This window comes from Podarcis melisellensis, assembly GCF_964234715.1.
Source record: "Podarcis melisellensis genome assembly, chromosome: 1".
Taxonomy (NCBI): domain Eukaryota; kingdom Metazoa; phylum Chordata; class Lepidosauria; order Squamata; family Lacertidae; genus Podarcis; species Podarcis melisellensis.
Genome location: NC_138528.1, coordinates 63,268,249 through 63,289,336, shown reverse-complemented (window position 1 = coordinate 63,289,336; position 21,088 = coordinate 63,268,249). Strand labels below are relative to the sequence as shown.

Below are 21,088 nucleotides of genomic sequence, written 5' to 3'. Positions count from 1 at the left end.
AAAATGCTGTTCTCAAGGGATAATCACATTATTTACATCATGTGTAAAAGGTATATACACATTTACTGATTAAACAGACAAAAAGGAAACAGGTGCATGCAACTATAGCCAATTGAGCCCCATATTCCTGGTCTGGAGAGCCTTGTTCTTCCATCACCTTCACCATGCTGAGGTCACATGTGCCAAGTTGGTATCAGATCTGCTGGCCTCCTTCACATTCCTGTGTCTCTGTACTAGTCCCTACACCCCTGCATGGTAGAAAGTAGACCTCATCCATTGCCAGTTCCATTGCATTCAGCATGCTGGAGTATCAGAGAATGTGAGAGGGGACCCACCACCTCTCTCCTCCTGCTGCCGCTGCTTTCTTTCCATTCTCTGCAACACCAGAGACTATGCCACTCCTCCCTTTTTCACGTCTCTGAGTCTATATTACAAGGTACAGCAAGCTGCAGATAGTAAGAGATTAATAAAGAGCATCAGCAAGTGGAATGAAGAAATGTTCTTGATTATTTTAATGGCAGAGTGAGGGTGATTGCAGGCCCTGTAGCTGCACTGAAGAGGAGGCTATTTATTTTGGGTAATCTTTGGATAGGCTGTTGATGGGGGAATAATAATAATAATAATAATAATAATAATAATAATAATAATAATATATTAATACCCTGCCCATCTGGCTGGGTTTATTCTGGGGGAATAAATGGATGTGTGTGAGAGTGAGAGAGAATCAAAGACAAAATGAAAAAAATAGGAAGGTGCTTGGGGTTAGCTCTGGGATTGTCCACTTTTGATTTTGGCTTCAAGCACTGGTAGTATGCGTCCCAAACTACTTTTCCTCAATGGAACATGGCTCTCAATTTTTAAAAAAGCCTCAACTTTAAAAAGGTTGCCCCTGTCCCAGAAGACTGCAAAACCAGGAAGACACTTGAGTTACTGGAGATCCGTCATATGAAGCTGGTTAGCTTGGTGGATCAGAAGTTGCTGTACTTTGTCTCTCTGTATGTGGAAGCTTTGTATTAAGTCATGCTGTGAATGCATTCAAGCATTCAAAACATGCAGGGCAGAAGAAGTGCAAGTAAGGCTAAGCACACTGGAGAATTTAATGTCTTATGTTCCCTTGAAAAAGCTCAGTGTGCAAAAATGACCCTGGGAGGAAATATTTTAAATAAAAAATTACTGCAGAATATGTAGCAGAATAGTTTTAGACAGTATGACTGAAGTCTTGGCAACATCATGATTCCTGTGAATTTCTTTTTTTAAAAAAATGCAGCAATATTAATAGTGACTTTTAAAAATATATACAGGTCAACACAAATGGCAGTCTTCTGGCTCTTACATGCAGAACTGATCAGCATTCCAACGACTAGGTAAGTAGTCATTGACGTTAAAAAAAATCTAGTTATTTTAGCCAGTGCCAACTCAGACTCATGAGGCATTCCATCCCTTTTAATAAATGTCGCTAAATCACAAGTAAATGTTCTCAGAATGTTTTAACTTGCTATTCAATTGATATCACTTGTATTATCCCATAGGTTTGGACCTCTGTATTTCCTAAACAGCACCAGTTTTAAAATCATTCCTTATTTTGCCATTTCTGTAGTCACTTCCAATGCAGCCAGTTTGAATTGCATTGGTAGGAAGTGATGTTGCTGCTCCCCAGTTAAGAATGTATCTTCCTTTAGAGAAGTGACCATTCCTAACCCCACACATTTTCCAGGAGAGCTGCATTGGGGTGGGGTCGTAACAAACATTTAACATATCTTGGCACAATCTGGCATAGAGTCAAGCATGTTTAAAACCATGGTCCATAATACACTTAATTCTGCTAGTTTGTGACCAGTGGTGTGTGTGTGTTATTACACAAGGGTTCAGTCTTTCACAGAATGCATGGAACTTGCATTGCAGCAATGCTACTAGGAATACCACCCACCACCATTTTTTAAAAAATATGGGCAAAAAAATATGGGGGGGGACACTATAAATAATTCAGAAATTAAATTAAAAGGAAAAATTTTCCATGTAAAAATCGCATAGATAAGTTGTTTGCTCTCTGGTGCCATCTTTATAGTTTATAACGCATTCAAAGCATTGTTTTTTGACTAATGTAGCTGAGTCCTTGGTTTAGCTCTGCGGACCTTTGCTGCTAATGCATTTTAGTGTTGCTAAAATGTATTAGGTTGGTATCCAGATTAGTTAACAAATGTTAATGGTTTCAGATGCATCATGTATTTTTCTGTCCCCTCAGTGACCTTTGGAGAGTGACAGCCAGAGACTAATCCATGCCAGGCAGACCACAGCTTATGCAGACAATTCTGTTTAATGAATGCCAGGGACTGCAGTAGATAAACAATAGCTCCTTTCCTCTTAGTCTTTATTCAGGATCACATTTTACAGTCGACTCTGGGATCTGTCCCATGATGATAAATTCCAGAGCCTAGAAGCCTACACTCCCAGTCTGGTCAGGATAGCATGGTTGCCCCCTACACAGGTGCCCTCTGTTCAGTTCTGCACCCAGATGGACCCACCACAGAACTACTTTCTCCCTCCACTATCCTCATCTTCTGCCCATGCATTCTATTTTTATCAAGAATTCAGGAACCAACCCTACTTGAGTGTAGTAAAGTGGGTGGTAATCTATGTATTCGCACCGAGTTCTCTGACCATCAGTCCAAAAAATATACCATAGTAGTTGAACAATCTCCACCTATTTCTGACTCACAATTTTACGTACGTCTGTAAATGCACTGAGCTTTCGCTAACTGGTAATATCTCCCTTAGTTAAGCAGTGAAACCAATAACATTCTCATCCATAAAGTCCTAGCTTCACTCCTGCTTTTACAGCACTGCCTCAAAGGAACTGTAAGCACCTCATATAACCATTCAGTGGAATGTGTGCTGGGGAGTTGCGGGTTGGGGAAGTTCAGCTTGCAAGCTGTTCCAGGCCATATACTTGGAACGTTACCTGACCACAATTAAGTGTCGCTCCAATTTTACAGTTTGCGTGTAAAAAGAGCTATCCACTTTTATCCTTTTGTAAAGTTTTATTTCTTGTAGCTACGGACAATGTTCAATGTCAAAAAGGAGGAACCTGAAATATTAAAGGTGGACAGTGAGTTCCAGAATTAAGCTTTTTGCTGGTTAGCAAATTGCTTTGAGAAATACGGATGTAGGAACCCCACAAGAAATAGCTATATTTTCTTTTAATGTTGTTGACCATAGACTCTCTTACATCTATGGATTTTCCCAGAATAAAGGCGGAATCTCTCCCAAGCAGTCTATCTCAACTGTGTTTTACATCCCTTTTGCTCTGCTGGAACAGCCAACAGCATTTAATATGACACCTGTTTTTTTTTAAGGGAACATCATAACACTTCCTGGTATTTTGCACCATATCATTAAAGATCACTAAACTTTTTCTTTGCTGTTCCTGTCTCTTTTTAATGTCTGCCTTTTCTTGCTAACAGTAAAGACCAATATTAATGTAAAACCCATTAAAAAAACTATTATCCAATGAAGAAAAAGTGAATGCACTCAAGTGTAAAAGGAAGACTTATCGATCAATTTCCAGCTAAACCTGGCTTGCCTGACACTTTGCAACAGTGGAATGTGTTTTTATTGCATGGCCAGGTAGTTCAGATTTCCGGTCATTTTTAGTAAAGACCCTTTTTATAACGTGGATAAAATTTTATCACAGAGCTATGAAAAGAAAATTAGGCTTCATAACTCACATAGGACCTTGAAGAAACTGCTTCTATAAATTTTTTAAACATTATCAAACTTAATGCACCTGTTCTGACAAATTAGTGTTTATCTTCCCCCTCCCGTAATTAACTAACGGATTTCCTTTTTTCCCTTCTCCTTTTTCCCATAAAAGAAGAAATTCTTTGGCTATCGGTGAATATTACCAGAAAACTGAAACCTTATCTGCAGATTTTAATTAATCGAAGATATAAGTTGAATAGATTTTTGTGGTCGTTTCAACAACATGCCCACACTGGCTTATGTAAAATGTACAACGACAATATTTCATTGAGTTGACTTTCCTCTGACCTCTGCACAATATACTGGTTTTGGGAAATCAGTTAGTATGTGCAGCAGTTTTGAATGTACTGGAAATGCTGAGCAAAAAGGAGACGTATATCTTATTCCACATGAAATCACCAGAATTTGATGTTGTGTTCTCAGTGGTTTCCAAGCTACATGTATTAGTGTCACCTCTCAAAATAAATCAGCAATTTGAAGGTTATGGCTATGTAAAATAACTTTTAGTGCCTCTTAAGTACTTATGTAATTATAAGTTATCATTTAAATTACAAACTATTGTTATGTATTTTGGAGATCTATATTTCTGTCTGAATCTTTTGAAACAATTTATAATATTCCAATTACAGTTTGTCATAAAAAACCTATAAAACATTAAAGTTATTTTTAGAGCTATCTCTGGATTCAGTGTCCTTCATAATAAAAAGTTTTGACCGAAACTACATGCATTCAATGATCCATATGATTATAGGGAACAAAAAGGACCCCATTAAATGCAATAGACAGCAGCAATCTGTGCAAGCAAAGGATTTGGCTCTGCCTTTGAAATTAATGGAGGAATTCATTTTAGGCAGCTGTGCAACTGAATTTCTGTTCCTGGAATAGAAAAAAAGCAGCCCAATACAATCTTACAAAAATATGTGTTTGTTAGAACACATACTTTGAATACAGAAGGTCCCATGTTCCATTCTTTGGAATCTAAGTTAAAAGGGATCAGACATCAGGAGATGGGAGCCAAAAGCTCAGCTTGATGGACAGAGAATTTGACCTGCTCTGAGTCAGCTCTTACATTCTTAAATGAGGGCTCGTAGCAAAACTATATGGATAGAGTTATATGGTGACAAAGAATGCTTTTTATATCAATCATCTCATATTTTCATGAATTTGAGAAGGATTCCATCTGACCACATTCTCTTTTTGAAGCCTGCTGCAACAATAATACAATGCCTCTGCTTGGCTGGAAGGTTCTGAAGGCTTTCTGGTTGAGGGAGGGGGATGAAGAGAGATATTAATACAGTGGTACCTCAGGTTAAGAACTTAATTCATTCTGGAGGTCCATTCTTAACCTGAAACTGTTCTTAACCTGAGGTACCACTTTAGCTAATGGGGCCTCCCGCTGCCGCCGCACCAGTGGCGTAGCGTGGGTTGTCAGCACCCGGGGCAAAGCAAGTAATTTGCGCCCCCTAACTGAGAGAGAGTGAGTGAGCCAGGTAGGGGCAGAGAGCTGCGAGTGCGAGCACAGCCCCCCCAGATGTTGCGCCCGGTGCGGCCGGCCCCTCCTGCACCCCACAAGCTACGCCACTGAGCCACACAATTTCTGTTCTCATCTTGAAGCAAAGTTCTTAACCCGAGGTACTATTTCTGGGTTAGTGGAGTCTGTAACCTGAAGCGTCTGTAACCCAAAGTACCACTGTAGTTATTGTCCTGAATACAAAAGTGCTTTGGCTAGAGAGGCAAGTTCTCCTGTTTGTGCTATCAAGTGTGATTTAAGTAGAAATAAATCAATAAACTAGAGATGCCATGTTTTCATTAAAATGGCATTTGATCTCATTAGTTTAGATTATGATGAAAGTGCAGGGGATGTATTAGCCCAGTCACTCAAGTGGGAAGAAATTTGTTTTCATTCCTGGCATTCTGCAACTGGTTATTTCTAGAAATAAATTTCTAAAGTAGAGCATTTCTACTTTGCAGAGCAGGATCAAAAGATGGAGGTGCTACAGTTCAGTGACAGACCATATGTTTACATGTAGAAAACCCAGGTTCATAGGAAGATAGGAAGCTGCCTTATATTGAGTCAGATCTACTCCATCGATCTCAGCGTTGTCTATGCCAGGGGTAGGGACTCCTCCAAAGAGCCCAGCTTAACCTGCAAGATCATGTTTCACAAACCACACCTGCCATCAACTGACATCATTGGATGATGTCATCTGATGAGTGGGGTTCAATCCTGCCAAGTGCTGCTTCGCCACTTTGTTCCCTGGCTTCAGGATTGTGCTCTGCAGTCACCAGCTTCAAAGTGGGATCCAAAATGAATCTTGTGGTTGTGTGTGCAAACCCTTAATAAAAATGTTAGATAAGATTTGTGAGCGTCTAAACCTAACAGCTGAACGTTGCTGAAGTTGCTGGCCTCTCGCATATTTTTTGTAACCGTAGGCTTTTCTGTCTTGCAACTTCGCATCTGGAAATGCAGAATACAACTTAAAATATTAAGTTGTTTCAAATGCAACTCTCACCACTAGGTGGTGCCTTATCTCACCTAAATCCCAATGCCTAGGTAAAAGGTAAATACTAATAATATTATAAAGGTATCTTTCACCACGTAAGCACATACCCATTTTTTTCAAAGCTACTAAATGAAATGAAGGAATCCAGAATGGGGTGGAAAAAAATCCTTTCCAGGAAAATAATGATTTGCTCTAAGTCTTACTGCAGTATGTGTGGATATAAGATTGCCATTTATAAGCCCTTTCTCTTTTCCAGCATTTATCTTTTAAAAATAAATAAATCCAAATTTGAAACCTTGTTAGAAGTTTGCAGATGGGGGGGATTCAGAAAGAAAAAATATGGTACACCTTTCCAAATCCCAGGACTCCCACTTTCAATAAACTGAAGACAATATCAAACCATATGTGGCAGTTCTTATATACCATCAGTTGTCAACTTCCTTCCGTAGCATAATACGTTGTTCTATTATCATCAGATTTTAAAGAGAATAAGGGTGCAATCCTGAATTGCCCCCCATGAGCTTGGTGTGGATTTATGGAGCGGTGGGACCACCACCACAGCCCTGCCACATGGCAGCTTGGAGAGATGTTGTGGGGCATGCAGACATGGGCACAGCCAGGATTTTTGTTGGGAGGGGGGCAGGCCTTTTCTTAGGAGGCAGAGCCTCAGTTAGCTATGTATTTTTATTGATTTTTATTGATTTAGGGGGGCAGCTGCCCCCTCTGGCTATGCCAATGGATGCTGATTTCTGCACCAGCAAAGACATCCTGAGCCAGCTCAGCCCTCAGGTGCCCTTAGTACTATCATTTAGGTACCATGCAATAACATTTCAGGATTTTAAAGAACTTCTAAAGCATTTTTAACTTAGAGTAGTCTTTATTTTTTGATTGCTGCTGTTTTAGTTTGTTATGTTAGTGTTTAAGCCACTGCAGGAACTTCAATTTATGTTGACAATACAAGATAAAAAAGGATGTAAGTATTGACTAGATAATTATGGGATAAAGAGATGTGATTGCAGGGCCACACAGTTCAAATCTTGGACAAAATGAGTGAAACTTTTTAGGAAACATTACAATGAATGGTTTAAACTCAGCCATAAATTCAATAGGTCTCTCTAGTTCTTTATCTATCTACCTTCAAAGTCAGTTGAAATATAGTGCCTGCAATCCAGCAGTAGGCACACTAGTTTCTTTCAAATACATTTGTTTATCATGAACTCTTACAGAGAGGATAAAGTTACCAGTTGTTCTCTCTCTCTCTCTCTCTCTCACTCACTCACACACACACACACACACACAAACACACACGGAGAGGGAGGGAGGCATTGATTAAGCTATTACGATATTGTGAAATACTGTAGTCCCAAATATTTTGACACTTTGGGCTGAGTTTTTAGCAACAGAACATTTACAATTAGTGTGGCTGATAAGAGGGATTTGGCTAGAATAAAGTTCACAAAAGGCCTGGGCATAGACAAGAAGGGGAACAGAGCATGAAGTAGCCAAAGAGAAAGGGAAGAAAGGAAGGGCTCTTACAGGAGTAAGCCAGGAGTAAATCACACCAAGCAAGTTGGAGTTAACTCTTCATTAGCAAAACCATGATCTGCACAGGCAGGTCTTGCTTCCATGAAGCACTTGCTGAGACTGAAGGTCCCCGCCTCCCCACAGCTGCCTAAGTCTCCTCCTCAGTAGGATTTTTCCTAAGCAATCTGAGACTGTGTCTGTGCGAAGCTAACTTCTCTGCACTCTTCATGCCTCTCCTGGTTCTGGGAGACCAGTGGGGAGGGGAGTTTGTTGCAGCAGGAGGGGGATACACCCATGACTCTTCACCAGCTGGACTCATCTCTGCGTCTTGGCCTCCCTCCTCTCCTGCTTCAGCTTCTGCCTGTCATTCTGGACTTCTCTCTGCTACAGGCTTTCCCCACTCACTGAACCCTGTTATCTCCTCCCAGTTCGCTCCCTCTTCTCCCTGCGATCACTCATCATTGTCCCACTACCAATCCCCAGCTTCTGAGCCTTCTTCCTGTGAGGGTTCCCCAGCTGGTTCCTGCCACCTTTCCTCTACCTCCAGTCTGTGACAGGCCCACAGGGAAGTGGGGGGGGAAAGGGCCCATGGGAAAGGTGTCTGCATTCTTTTATATTTCTTTTACATGCAGGAATGTAGCAATGATATAAAAAGGAAGTTATTTATGAAAATAAATGCTCCTGATCATACTATCATAAATCCACGTAAGTAATGATTTCAGTGTATTCTACTGATATATGCCAGACAAAGGGCATGGCCCATATATTCTTCGAGAGGTTGCTACAGTTCAAATCTACACTGGGGTGCACATTGCAAAGACGGTGAAAGCTGACACAAACCTGTAAATGTTACTTATTAATGGCCTCTGTTAATAGCGGGGGGGGGGGGGAGCCTGTGTTAAATTGTTCAAATGGCTGCTGTGTTTTAAAGCTGAAATAAATTTAATTCCAGTTGCTTCACGTAAGTGAAATAGGTCACTACCTTTACTTCAGAAAGCTTTCCCCCGCCTTTCCCTTCATAGCAATTTGCAAACTCTTGAGGAACTAAAAAGTCTACCCCCTTTCCATTTGGGATTTTAATTATTTTTAAGTCAATGTGGAGATAAACTGAAATGTGTTTATGTGTTGCTGAGCTTCAGCAAGACGCCTTTGATTTGAAACCAAGGTGCAGCTCTTGCACAGAGTCACCACATTTGAAATGACATTTATTTTCTCCACGATGCTGTATGACCCACTTATATCTGTCCCACACTCCTGCCGAGAGATTTAATATTGAATGGAGGTGGGGATAAACACTGCCTCCATCCAACAATTCCCCTCCTCTTTCTCTCTGAAGATTCTGTTCTTGTCAAATGTAACACAGCTGCTCTACCTGGGTGAGGCTAGATTTGTATGAAGAAGGAAATGAATTTCATCCACTGGCACGGGGACATTCTAAATAACAGCCAAATAAGGTTTTACTTAGTGGCCTCCTATGCTCTTGCCCAGTAAAAACCAGCTGTTTTCCCCACACCCCTAAATGTTCCGTTTGACACTCAAAGGGCTAGCGGCTGATTTGGAAAAGATAATCCAGCTCAGAGATGGATTAACAATGCCGCCTTTTTGTTTTGTTCTGGCAAGGAACGAGCAGCCTTTTCAACATTCCTGGCTTGGAACTCTTCCATTGCCACTAACAGCTGAGGTGTTTACAGTTCATGGTTTCTAGGGTGACTGTATGTTTACCAATCTCTGAGCAGGCCATGCAGGCTGACTCTTGAGAGAACACATTTGCTACAAAGCGTGGATAACAGGATACCGCCATCAGCCAGATCTCCAGTCCAGAAGCAGATATCATCAGTGGTGGGAGGAAAAAATCCTTAAATAAGAGACACGGGGGAATGATTAATGGACTTCAATGTCTGTACACTAATGCGCAAAGCATGGGAAATAAACAAGATGAGCTTGAGCTCTTGGTACAGCAAACTAAATATGACATAATAGGCATCACTGAAACCTGGTGGGATAAGTCCCACGATTGGAATGTAATAATGGAGGGATACAATCTATTTCAGAGAAACAGACCAGACAAGAAAGGAGGAGGAGTGGCGTTATATGTCAGGGATGTGTATACCTGTGAAGAGATCCAAGATTTAGAACCTCAAAGCCAAAGTGAGAGGATTTGGTCAAAATTAAGGGAGAGAAGAATAACAGTGACCTCATTGTGGGAGTTTACTATAGATCCCCAAGCCAAACGGAGGGCATAGATGATGCCTTCCTGGAACAGATGGCCAAGCATGCAAAAGGAAGGGAGACAGTAGTAATGGGGGACTTCAATTATCCGGATATTTGTTGGATGTCAAACTCAGCCAAGAGCATAAGGTCAAACAGATTCCTCACTGGCCTTGCAGACAACTTCATTGTCCAGAAAGTGGGAGAAGCAACAAGAGGAACAGTCATTTTAGATCTGGTCCTAACCAGTGTTGATGACCTGGTTAGTGGGGTAGAAGTGGAAGGATCATTAGGCGCAAGTGATCATGCTCTTCTGAAGTTTACTATACAGCGGAAAGGAGCAGCCAAGCATACTAGGACTCAATTTCTTGACTTTAAGAAAGCCGACTTCATAAAACTGTGCTGGGTGAGATCCCATGGACAGTAATACTAAAAGGAAAGGGAGTTCATGATGGCTGGGAGTTTGTTAAGAGGGAGATAGTAAAAGCACAACTTCACAGGCAATACCAATGAGACGGAAACATGGAAGGTGCCTAAAGAAGCCAGGGTGGCTATCTAAAGAACTTTTAACTGAGTTAAGATTAAAAAAGGATGTGTACAAAAAATGGAAAAGGGGGGAAACCACCAAAGAGGAATTCAAACAAATAGCCAGCACGTGTAGACACAAAGTCAGAAAAGCTAAAGCACAGAATGAACTCAGGCTTGCTAGAGAGGTTAAAAACAACAAAAAAGGCTTTTATGGGTATGTTCGTAGCAAAAGGAAGAACAAAGAAACAGTGGGGTCACTCAGAGGAGAAGATGGTGAAATGCAAACAGGGGACAGGGCAGACTGGAGGAGGGCAAATGTTGTCCCTATTTTCAAAAAGGGGAAAAGAGAGGACCCAAATAATTACCGCCCAGTCAGTCTGACATCAATACCAGGGAAGATTCTGGAGCAGATCATTAAGCAAACAGTCTGTGAGCACCTAGAAAGGAATGCTGTGATCACCAATAGTCAGCATGGATTTCTGAAAAATAAGTCATGTCAGACTAACCTGATCTCGTTTTTTGACAGAATTACAAGCCTGGTAGATGAAGGGAACACAGTGGATGTAGCCTACCTTGATTTCAGCAAGGCATTTGACAAGGTGCCCCATGATATTCTTGTAAACAAGCTGGTAAAATGAGGTCTTGACTATGCTACCACTCAGTGGTTTTGTAACTGGCTGACTGACCAAACCCAAAGGGTGGTCATCAATGGTTCCTCTTCATCCTGGAGAAGAGTGACTAGTGGGGTGCCACAGGGTTCTGTCTTGGGCCCGGTCTTATTCAACATCTTTATCAACGACTTGGATGATGGACTCAAGGGCACCCTGATCAAATTTGCAGATGACACCAAACTGGGAGGGGTGGCTAACACCCCAGAGGACAGGATCACACTTCAAAACAACCTTGACAGATTAAAGAACTGGGCCAAAACAAGATGAATTTTAACAGGGAGAAATGTAAAGTATTGCACTTGGGCAAAAAAATTGAGAGGCACAAATACAAGATGGGTGACACCTGGCTTGACAGCAGTACATGTGAAAAGGATCTAGGAGTCTTGGTTGACCACAAACTTGACATGAGCCAACAGTGTGATGTGGCAGCTAAAAAAGCCAATGCAATTCTTGGCTGCATCAATAGGAGTATAGCATCTAGATCAAGGGAAGTAATCGTGCCACTGTATTCTGCTCTGGTCAGACCTCACCTGGAGTACTGTGTCCAGTTCTGGGCACCACAGTTCAAGAAGGACACTGACAAACTGGAACGTGTCCAGAGGAGGGCAACCAAAATGGTCAAAGGCTTGGAAACGATGCCTTATGAGGAACGGCTAAGGGAGCTGGGCATGTTTAGCCTGGAGAAGAGGAGGTTAAGGGGTGATATGATAGCCATGTTCAAATATATAAAAGGATGTCACATAGAAGAGGGAGAAAGGTTGTTTTCTGCTGCTCCAGAGAAGTGGACACGGAGCAATGGTTCCAAACTACAAGAAAGAAGATTCCACCTAAACATTAGGAAGAACTTCCTGACAGTAAGAGCTGTTCGACAGTGGAATTTGCTGCCAAGGAGTGTGGTGGAGTCTCCTTCTTTGGAGGTCTTTAAGCAGAGGCTTGACAACCATATGGCAGGAGTGCTCTGATGGTGTTTCCTGCTTGGCAGGGGGTTGGACTCGATGGCCCTTGTGGTCTCTTCCAACTCTATGATTCTATGATTCTAGACCAAGTGCTGTAGCTACATATGGAAACATTGGAGGCTCATCATTAAGGCTGGCAGGGGTATCATCCTCCCGTCTGCAGGAGCTCCCTCAAAACCAGAGCCCCTTTCACCTGAAGACTCTTGCTTCTTTGCCCCAGTGGCAACTTTAGTATCCTGTTGTTTCGGCTACTACAGACACTGCAATGTGTCTCATCCATTGACTGAACTTCTTGTGGTTCATGTGTGACTTCCTTCCTTCCCTTGCGCCCAGCCATCACTCCATCTGTGGAATTTTGCAGGCTATGGTTTAGTAACCAGTAGCACTCACAGTGTTTTATTTCATTGTTGGATTGAAGCGTTTTAGACACCTTGAAAACTTGCTGTAAGTCTGTGTACGGAGCTAGATGGACCTGTGATCCAACTCTGCATAAGGCAGATTCCTGTTCTTTTAAAACAATACAGTAACAAGTATTTCTTTTTTGATTTTTGATTTCTTTGAAAAAGAAAATAAAATTCAAGCATCATACAAACAAGAAATGTCACACTATGGCGGATACAGTACAACAAACAATCTTCACCAAATTTCCAATTTATTTTCTCATATATTTATTACTATCATCATCATTTGTTTGGGGCTTTTGTGCTGTTTCGATGTTGTCGGCCTGTTTAGCAAAAGCTGCTTGCCTTCTTATCTTCATGTTATTTGGAGTTATTTTCTACAAATTCTACAGCACTGTCAGTACAGGTGGATGTTAAAGAATCACCCTCCTCCCAAATGGCAAATGCAAAATGTGACAACTTTGCAAAATGGCTATATGGCAAGCAGAATTTCAACAGGTTAAGCTTTTCTGGTATGGAAATAGAATTATAGGGAAAGCTTCACCTGTGGCCTGTAATAAAGTGATGGTGGGAGATAAGGGGAATACATCGAACTGTGAGCATATGCTGCAGTCTTTCAATACCTTGCTAAACATGATTGAGTTGGCTTGGAGACAGATAATCTATTATGCATATAAATGCCAACATTATTAAATCAAAGGGAGTTATTTCTGCAGAAGGGGTGACAGTAAGCAGGGGACTGTGCAACGGAGCAGCTCTGCTCTTCATTTGCACTATTGTTTCATACATCAGTGCTGGGAATTTTCCAGCCCACCTAGTACATTATGGAAAGCATGACAGCAGTTTATTGAGCATTGATCCTGATGTTTTTGAAGGGAGAATAGACAACATTGGCTATTTAATGAGCACTCTTTCTGACTTGCTTGCAGGGAGGATTTAGGTGATGTTGCCTCAAAGCAAGATGTTACATCCCACACTTTGCAGCGCATTTTCCCTTCACTTTCCTTCTTGCAAAAAGTCTGATATTTGGGAGAAATATTTGGGCTTGTGGTGCAAGACCTCCCAATCAGCTATAAATGTGTAGCCTGAACTTGTCAGTATGTGATTGCATCACACCTGAAAATAGTGACAGTCTAGCAGCATCCAAGGAAGATTTGTCAGGAAAGAAATGATCTGAATTTTTGCAGGAAGCAGAAACAACAAGAAAAAGGATTCAGTCTTCATCTGATCAGGAAAACACAGACTGACTTTGGTGGATAAAGCCAGCACTTCGGTTCTAGGGAAAGGATGCAAAACAATTCAGAGCACTGCTAAATTCTCATATAGTAGGAAAGTGATAGGTATATATGGAAATGATCCATCAAAGCGCAGCAGTTTTAAATCCCATTGGCTTTACCCGTGGAATTTAGTATGTCCCTAAAACTGTCCCATCAGAATTAATGGGACTTAAAATGTTGAACTGAATTGTGTTTTGTGTTTGGACAAAGTGGTAGCCTAAAGTACAGTGTTCCCCTTATGGAGTTCTTTTTTGCTTGGATAATAACTTTACATAGATTAGATAGTTTCAGTAGATGCTGTATTCTGTTCACATTCTGTCCGTCATTTTAATACGTGTTCCCTATTCCTACCTCATTCAAGGTAATGAGGCTTCAGCTTTTAAACCTGGAGCTCAGTGGCTTTAAATTGTGTTTGTGGCGGCCTTAAATTTCCGTAACCGTGGTGTGGCTTTTAGAATTACAGGAACTGTAGTTGTTAAAGAAGAAGATTTAAGAGAAATATTATTGATGTACTTTGGTCTCTCAAGAAAAATGTTGTGGGTGACCTTACACGTGAGCCGTATCTTTGTACTTCAGCATGCAATTTATAGAGATGGAGATGTGTTCTGCCTACATAAACTACGGCAAAAGATTAGGCGGTGCCTCCATCTTTCTGATCTTGCCCACCAAAATACAAATGTCTTTGAAAGCAAAGTGAATTCTGTTGAAATACAAATGTGTCTTCCTTCAGCCTTATCTTGACTGGTGGCATTTTATTCAATTACCTTCTATTGTTGAAATTTAGATGTTTCCACAGAAGTAATTATAATGGGAAAACTAAACTGCTAGTGTTATGGGCAAAACAGGATTGTCAAACTATGACATCTTTGGCATTTTATTTCTTATCCTCTATTGTGAAAGAACCAGTACAAAGCATCATATCTTTCTCTTGTCAGGACCTAGATATGAACCAGACAAGCTGTTTCTCTCTAGTGCCGGTTAGGTCTAGGCTGGCAGTTTCCCATGTCCCTCACATCTTGTTGCAGTCTGCGCAAACAAAGTTGCAGTCCACACTGCATCCTTCAGCCCATCATTGTGCTATTTGTGTGACTGCAAAACCTGGTGTTATGCCACGTTCTGCCCTTCAGTTCTGCACTTCTGATAATAGAAATACCTAAATAGACTATAAATACTTTAGCCAACTAGATTATAAAATAGTTTAGCCAAGTCTACCCAGACATATAGAATCTATATGTGTTTCATTTATTTTTAGCTACTCTTGATTTTAATCATCTTTTTCTTTTTAACCTTTATTAGGTTATTAACAATCCAAAAGTGCAGTAGCAATACCATATACAAAGCAAATAATAAACAATGAGAAAAGGAAATGGGGGCACAGAAATATAAATCAAGACATGCACATTTCCTGTTTTCAATCACCTTTTGAATGTTTTTAGATACATGTTTTAACCGTTTTATAGTGATAATTTTAGTATTTTGTATTTTTGTAACCCACGTAGAGGTTTTCTGGGGGCGGGGTGGGGTTGCAATCAAGTGCGGGGGGTGCGGTCCATCCCAGGTGTCATTCCTGAGGGGGGGTGACATTGCCGCCCCGCCCCCTGGAACGCTTGCCAATTGCTGCAGGTGGCGCCCCCTGGGACACTAGCCCTGCCCCTGCATGTGCACCATTCTGGGGGCCAGAGCAGCTAGCTCCGCCTCTTGGGGAAGAAGAGGGAGGGGATAAAGTCCCACTGTGAAAGAATTCCTTGTACTGACGGGATGTGTTAGATATCACCCAATCTCTCTCTCTCTCTCTCTCTCTCTCTCTCTCTCTGCACGTGTGTGTGTGTAAGTAATCAATAAACACTTAACAAAAAAGATGTATGTTAGAAGACAGGCCACATTGGATATTGCCTAAAAACAAATAACTGGGAGAAACTCAAATCTTAAACAAATGGCTCAACTGCTGAGCTTCCAGCAGGACTGAATAATTGTGATTCTGAACTACAGACTTCAGTTCTGGTTTATATATTTTAAACCTGCCAGATCTTTTGCTGATATAGATGTGGCCCTGTAGCTGCAACCTGTTTTCTTGATCTGTTGCCAGTCAGGCTTTTATGGGGATGCTTGGAAGATGTACTTCAACAGTTCCTTTTTATAATCTGTATCATTAACACCTCTTTGGCATCAGAGAGCGGGTTTCTTTGCTATAGATTGGAGGAAGAGTTGATTAAGCAGCCTTTCCCTGCCCTGGGAGCAATTTCTCAGATTTCTTCCCTGTTTCAAATATGCCTTCTGTACCAAAGGTTCTCAAAAAAAAAGGAGGGGGAAAGGGAAAAGGAGGAGGAGGTTGTGGCAGGGCAATCGCAGCCCTTACCTCCACTATAATAATACAGTGTTTGAAAAATTTCAATCAGGCCAATGCAGTGAGGTATCTTTAATGAGGATTTTTTACTGACCTTATGTTTGACGGTAGGTGGATTCTGATCTTTTTTTGTGGCTTTCCACATGTATCCTTTGCCATTCTTTCCCCAGACTTTCAGCCTTTGGACCACTTTGTAAAAACATCGTTTCATTAGTGTGTGCCTCCGTGGGGCCAGTTTGTTACAATAAATAAAACGGTCGTCTGATAGCGCTTCTGTGGCTATGAATGGGGTGGATACCGTTCTCCTCTTCCTGTGTATATTGTCAGTTGTGCTTGCATCACTGGTTCTATTATGCTATGCTATGATAGAAGTTATCCTAAAAAATTGGCTTGGGTGCGTGGGTGTGTTGTGCCCAGATGGAGGGGCCTATCAAAAGGGGCACATTTCCATATCTTCCATGGGCCCACACCTGAGAAGTCAAAGAAGGCTTTGATTCACATCTGATCTCATAGCCACGGACATGCCTTAGACTTGGTGTTTACCTCTACGGATGTTGGTGATCTGACATTAACTAAAAGCGAAACAAAACAAGTGCCATGGTCAGATCACTTCCTGGTGCAACTGGACTTCTCCGCAACCCTTCCCCTCCACAGGGAGGTTGGACCGATTCGGATGGTCCGCCCCCGCCACTTAATGGATCCAATTGGCTTCCAGAGAGTGGTAGGGGATGCTTTATCCCAAGTTGATGGCCTTTCAGCTGATTCCCTGGTGGCACGCTGGAATGCGGAGTTAACCAGGGCAATTGACTGTCTGGCTCCGAAGCGCCCTCTCTGATTGCATGGAGCCCGGAGAGCCCCGTGGTTTTCCCCGGAGCTGAGGGTGATGAAACAATCGTTGAGACGGCTAGAGCGCCGGTGGCGGAAAACTCATTCTGAATCAGACCGGACACGGGTTAGAGCTCAACGTCGAGCCTACCAAGTGGCAATGGCGACGGCGAAGAGGGCCTTCTTCGCCGCCTCCATTGCATCTGCAGAAAACAGCAGCAGGAGACTTTTTCAGGTGGTTCGCAGTTTATCGGAACCACCTGTACCACCCGGGCCTGGTAGGGACCCCAAGATCTCCTGCAATGCTTTTGCAAAGTTTTTTGCAGATAAAATCACTCAGATTCAGAAGGAGGTAGACTCCACCGTGGGAGCAGGGCCAGGGCGGGAGAGTGCTAGAGTTCTGTCTGGTCCTGTTATATGGGATCAATTCCAATCTGTTACCTCCGAGGATGTGGACAGGCTGCTTGGACGAGTGAAACCGACCACCTGTCTCCTTGATCCTTGCCCATCCTGGCTGATAAAAGCGAGCCGGGAAGCACTGGGCGATGGGCTCTGCGGGGTGGTGAATGCTTCCCTCTGTGAGGGAGCCTTCCCAGACCCGCTGAAAGAGGCGGTCATTAAACCGCTTCTTAAAAAAACATCTTTAGACCCGGCCAATTTGGCCAACTATCGCCCAGTCTCAAATCTGCCATTCTCGGGCAAGGTGATTGAGCGGGTGGTTGCTGAACAACTCCAAGCACGCCTGGAGGAAACGGACCATTTGGATCCCTTCCAATCGGGATTCAGGCCTCACCATGGGACTGAAACTGCCTTGGTCGCGCTGGTTGATGATCTCCGGTGGGCTAGGGACAAAGGTGAGAGCTGTTTCCTAGTTCTGCTGGATCTCTCAGCGGCCTTTGACACCATCGAACATAACATCCTTCTGGACCGTCTAGAGGGGCTGGGAGCTGGGGGCACTGTCATACAGTGGTTCCGCTCCTTCCTCCTGGGCCGTGTCCAGAAAGTGGTGGGGGGGTGAGTGTTCAGACCCCTGGGCTCTCACTTGTGGGGTGCCTCAGGGTTCTGTCCTCTCCCCCATGCTTTTTAATATCTATATGAAGCCGCTGGGAGAGATCATCAGGGGGTTTGGACTGGGTGTTCATCAGTATGCAGATGACACCCAGCTCTACCTCTCCTTTAAATCAGAACCAGTGAAGGCGGTGAAGGTCCTGTGTGAGTGCCTGGAGGCGGTTGGAGGTTGGATGGCGGCTAACAGATTGAGGTTGAATCCTGACAAGACAGAAGTACTGTTTTTGGGGGACAGGAGGCGGGCAGGTGTGGAGGATTCCCTGGTCCTGAATGGGGTAACTGTGCCCCTGAAGGACCAGGTGCGCAGCCTGGGAGTCATTTTGGACTCACAGCTGTCCATGGAGGCGCAGGTTAACTCTGTGTCCAGGGCAGCTGTCTACCAGCTCCACCTGGTACGCAGGCTAAGACCCTACCTCCCCGCGGACTGTCTCGCCAGAGTGGTGCATGCTCTAGTTATCTCACGCTTGGACTACTGCAACGCGCTCTACGTGGGGCAACCTTTGAAGGTGACCCGGAAACTGCAATTAATCCAGAATGCGGCAGCTAGACTGGTGACTGGGAGTGGCCGCCGGGACCACATAACACCGGTTCTGAGAGATCTGCACTGGCTCCCAGTACGTTTCCGAGCACGATTCAAAGTGTTGGTGCTGACCTTTAAAGCCCTAAACGGCCTCGGTCCTGTATACCTGAAGGAGCGTCTCCACCCCCATCGTTCAGCCCGGACACTGAGATCCAGCGCCGAGGGCCTTCTGGCGGTTCCCTCATTGCGAGAAGTGAGGCTACAGGGAACCAGACAGAGGGCCTTCTCGGTAGTGGCGCCCGCCCTGTGGAACGCCCTCCCATCAGATGTCAAAGAGATAAAGAATTACCTGACATTCAGAAAACATCTTAAGGCAGCCTTGTTCAGGGAAGTTTTTAATATGTAATGCTGTACTGTTTTTAACACTGATTGGGAGCCGCCCAGAGTGGCTGGGGAAACTCAGTCAGATGGGCGGGGTATAAATAATAAATAATTATTATTATTATTATTATTATTATTATTATTATTATTATTATTATTATTATCTGCTGCAAGCATAGCTTTATTGTTTGTTGCCTCACAGGCCTGTTGCCTCACAGGCCTGCTTCCTCCCATTTCTGAGGTCACTGTCACCAATGACCAAAGCATACCCTCCAATGTGCCATGGCCCCAAACCAGAGCAAGGTAAAGGACCCTCTGGATGGTTGCGGCGCTCATCTCACCTTCAGGCCGAGGAAGCTGGTGTTTGTCCACAGACAGCTTTCCGGGTCATGTGGAAGCACACAATTAACACATGACTAAACTGCTTCTGGCACAATGGAACACCCTGACGGAAACCAGAGTGCATGGAAACACCGTTTATCTTCCTGCCCCAGAGGTACCTATTTATCTACTTGCACTGGCATGCTTTCAAACTGCTAGGTTGGCAGGAGCAGGGACTGAGCAACGGGAGCTAACCCCATCGTGGGGGGAAAACCAGGGTACCATCTTCCAGGTCCGCATTCCTGCACAAGTCACACGACCCGTGCAAGATCATGAACCTGGAAAAGGCACTTTTTCAGGGACAGCACCCAAAGACATGATTTTTGGGGCACCATGCAAGATCACAAAATGAAACATATATGGGGCTATTTCCTGTCAAAGTACTATAATTGCAAGACACTTTAGGAAATGGTTCATTACATCATTATTCCGCAGCTAGATACTTTGCATTTTGCTAGAAATGTTAGATTTGTTCTAGTGACCAGCATCAGGAATGTTTCCTGCCCAGTTTTGCATTTATTCACTTTCTGTTTCTCGAAGCTTCTTGATTCAGCACCATTTTTCTTATTATTTCTGTTATGCAAATACGAACATGAGATAATTGCTATTGGAATGGAGCTCGCCAAAGCTGCAAAGGCAGCAGCACAGCTTATCATCTGACATAGACAATTTAGATCATAACTTTCAGGGGCAGAACCGTTTCCCTATGAAATAGTTTATTGATAACAAGATTTGCAGTGATGCGAACATGTAATTTTAGACCCCAGACTTAATGGTCTTACAGAGCAGGCAGGGGTTTTAGACAGCCATGCTCATTACTTCAGTCATGAAGCACACAATTAACATTTCTGCTCCCTACCACAAACACCCTCCACTGTCACCCAAGGCTTTACAAAAGGGTTCTATACTCCTGATATGTTAGAACAAATAGCAATAAAACTCTGACAACAACTAAAAGAGTTTGTCAGCCCCAATTTCCTTTTAAATTAATCAATAAATAACTTGAGCATGAGCAGTTTCATATTTTTAACTCACTTAAATTATAGAATCAAAGGATGAGCAAGTAAAATCATCAATGATACATTGGGCAATAGATATTGCTCATAATATAGACACGGAAGCATGGGAACGATTGTGGAATATGGATATAAAATTTACAGCATGTTGTAGTCTAAGAGAAAATTATATGAAAATGATATATCGATGGTCTCTAACACCGAGTAAATTGGCAAAATATATAAATCTAAATCAAATAAGTGTTGGAAATGTAAAGAGAAAGAAGATTCTTTTTATCATATGTGGTGGTCTTGTAGTAAGGTTAAAGCTTACTGGGAAATGATTACTTGTAACAAAAATGTTACTTGTCCCAAAATGGAACGAAGTAGAAGTCCCAGCAAAGGAAGAATGAATACAAAAACTTATGGAAAATGCAGAAATGGTAAAACTTACCAGAAAAATAAGAAACCTCCCCCCACATACATGAAGCGCAGCTTCAGCAAGGTTTAGAAGAGTGGGGAGGTGCTTCCGAAAACTGTTCTCTGATGTGCCTCGCTCCAGGGAACAACTTCAGGAAGTTATAAAGCAACCATGAAGGGACTGTGGGAACGAGAGAAGCCAAGCATTGCCACCCATCTGTTTAATGTGCACTGTAGGGACAGAAAACAGCAGAAATCGTGTGGGAAAATTAACTATGCCCAGCAGGTGTAGCTCAGTTTTCTTCAGCCTTGCGCCCTCCTGGTGT

The 21,088-nt window shown here is 42.7% G+C and overlaps 1 protein-coding gene across 7 annotated transcripts in view; it reads left to right on the top strand.

The window, feature by feature from the left end:
• Positions 1–13,878, top strand: part of DCDC1 (doublecortin domain containing 1) — a 251,538-nt gene extending 237,660 nt beyond the window's left edge. For 3 of the 7 annotated variants that reach the window (XM_081882794.1, XM_081882788.1, XM_081882793.1), the window contains exons 39-40: positions 1,302–1,364; positions 2,243–4,398. In XM_081882794.1, the coding sequence (XP_081738920.1) occupies positions 1,302–1,364 (63 nt within the window). In that variant the 3' untranslated portion in view covers positions 2,243–4,398. Of the gene's footprint in view, positions 1–1,301; positions 1,365–2,242; positions 4,399–13,480 lie in introns of those variants that run through there. The other 4 variants (XM_081882792.1, XM_081882791.1, XM_081882789.1 and 1 more) reach the window with 4 other exon arrangements.
• Positions 13,879–21,088: the final 7,210 nt, after the last annotated feature.